This window comes from Apaloderma vittatum, unplaced genomic scaffold (assembly GCF_000703405.1).
Source record: "Apaloderma vittatum isolate BGI_N311 unplaced genomic scaffold, ASM70340v1 scaffold33509, whole genome shotgun sequence".
NCBI lineage: Eukaryota > Metazoa > Chordata > Aves > Trogoniformes > Trogonidae > Apaloderma > Apaloderma vittatum.
In genome coordinates, this window is record NW_009737549.1 from 4,484 (window position 1) to 6,798 (window position 2,315).

The following is a 2,315-nucleotide window of genomic DNA, read 5'->3' on the forward strand; positions in this document are numbered from 1 at the left end:
TGGGGGGGGGCGAGAAGCCGTGTGCCTGCCGGGACGGAGGGTGGCTCGGGCCCTTGGAGCTCAGGATGGTGAGTTCAGGAGAACGTGCTCGCTACAGCGGCACCTGCGTTTGCAGATGTGAAGGTGGGGGGACGGAGCGCCGCAGGCGGTGGGAAGGTGATGTTTTCACCCTGCAGCAGGGCTCCCTGCCCTCCCACCCCACACTCCACCCGTGACACCTCTCCCTCTCTCTCTGTCCTGTCCCAGGTGCAATACTTTGCAAACCAATGACTCCACTTACTTCAAGAACTGCACGTACGATCCGTTCTTCAACCCCTCCTGCCCCATCTTCCGTGTCCGTGACATGGTGGAGGCAGCTGGAGAGACCTTTGGAGACCTCGCGGTGCTGGTACTTACTTTTTTAAAAGTATGGAAGATGACTCCAAATTCCCCTAGGAGTGGGCAAGGGATGGGGGGCGGGACCAACCCCTGGAATGCAAAGGGAATGTGTGATCTGTGAGTGTCCAAACAGCAAAGAACCCAGCAAATTTCCGATCTCGTGCTTCTCCCAGAATAAAACGGGTTTTGCAGGGGGGGAGCATCGGAGTTCGCATCGAGTGGGACTGCGACCTGGATCGCCCCGCTGCTCAGTGCCAGCCACAGTACTCCTTCAGCCTGCAGGACAGGAGGTACAATTTTAGGTGAGGATGCTTGGCCAGGGGCCGCCACGGGCCTGTGGGTTGAGCACACGGCACTTGTTTTGAGATCTCGATTTTCCTGGCTGATGCTCCAAAAGGAGCAGCAGGGACAAGGGGGTGTGAGTCTGTCGGTACCGGGCTGCTGCGGGAGCGCCTGCAGCTCGTAGCTCTGCTGGGCAGCTGGGCCAGACCTTGCCTGCCTGACGTGTGGCTGTCCACGTCTGTGCTGACCCTGAACTGGACGCACTGGTGCTCCCAGTGACCCCGGGCTTGGTGCTGAGTGAACGCTGATGCCCCACTGCTAGTGAGTCCCAGCAGCAGGGTGTCACCCACCTGCCAGCCGGCTGGAGACACGGGGCATGAGGCAGCCCCAGCAATCGGCCAGTGCTGGCAGCCCCCTTCCCTCGCTTTCTGAGACACGTCCAATATCTCCCAAAGTTTCAAGGGGAAGGAGATCAAGAGAGAGGGGACAGTCTCTTTTCAGTGGTGCCCAGCAATAGAACAAGAAATAATGGGTTTAAGTTAGAATGTGGGAAGGTCCTCCTCAACGTCAGGAAGAACTTCTTCCCTGTGCGGGTGCCGGAGCCCTGGTCCAGGCTGCCCAGGAGTCTCCTGGTCTGGAGACCTTCAGACCTTCAGACCCCACCTGGACATGTTCCTGTGTGGCTGTGGCCTGGGTGACCCTGCTCTGGCAAGGCGTTGGCCTGGGTGATCTCTAGAGGTCCCTTCCAGCCCCCAGCATTCTGTGATTCTCTGATCCCGCAGAACTGCCTCCTACTACTGGGACTCCCAGCGGCGGCTCTACCGGACCCTGCTGAAGCTCTACGGCATCCGCCTCGACATCTCGGTGCACGGGCAGGTACTGTCTCCTCCACGGAGCCTGCGCGCTGTCCTGGCAGCCTTGTCGCCAGGTCTGACTCCTCGCACCGCTCCCTGCTGCTCTCTCCTGCAACCAGCTCCACGGCTCCCTGCTGGCATCGCTTCTTCCCACCCTGGTGAGCTCTTCACCTCTTCCCAGATTTTGCCGAGCAGAGCAGGAACAAGCAGCCCCTTTCCTTTGAAGAGAACCTTCTCAGTGCCCTGAGCAGGGAGGCTTCCCGTGGAGAGGATGTGATCGGGGGTGCTGTGAAGCGCTGGGCCCTGCAGGCCAGGTGAGCTTGTCTGGGCAGAGAGCCTGTGGGCATCTTGGAGGGTCTTGTGGTGGGAACACCCTAGCAAAGATCAACCTGAACTTTGCTGACCCTGGACAGTTAATCCCTTCCTGTTTAATTGTACCCTTGAGCACCATGGCTGATGCTGCTCTGTGCAGCACCGCTGACAGACTCAGAGCTCAGCTGTGCTGAGAGGACCTGTCACCCTGAGAGATGTCCACAAGTGCTCTGTCATGCTTGGCAGAGCTGTGTCACCTGCAGGGAGCAAAGCACGGGGTGCAGGGCAGGGTGCACTGCTGCTGGGCAGTGAGACGGGGCTGAGAGCTGTGGAGCAGGAGAGGGACGGGAACCTGAAAAATCTCTTTCCTCAGAGATACCAGACTCGTCCGAGCAGGGAGGGGCACATCACGTCAGGGCCATGTTTGCTGGGGTGTAGCTGTGGGTGGTGGCTGCAGCAAGGGGGGGGCTCGCAGGAGTCGGTGGCTGA

At 59.7% G+C, this 2,315-nt stretch overlaps 1 protein-coding gene across 1 annotated transcript in view; it reads left to right on the forward strand.

Moving 5' to 3' along the window:
• Positions 1-2,315, forward strand: part of LOC104279915 (P2X purinoceptor 6-like) — a gene marked incomplete at its 3' end in the record, with an annotated part of 7,783 nt that overhangs the window by 4,443 nt on the left and 1,025 nt on the right. Inside the window, exons 4-6 of the mRNA XM_009877378.1 lie at positions 247-388; positions 571-680; positions 1,443-1,536. Of these exons, the coding sequence (XP_009875680.1) occupies positions 247-388; positions 571-680; positions 1,443-1,536 (346 nt within the window). The remainder of the gene's footprint in view (positions 1-246; positions 389-570; positions 681-1,442; positions 1,537-2,315) is intronic.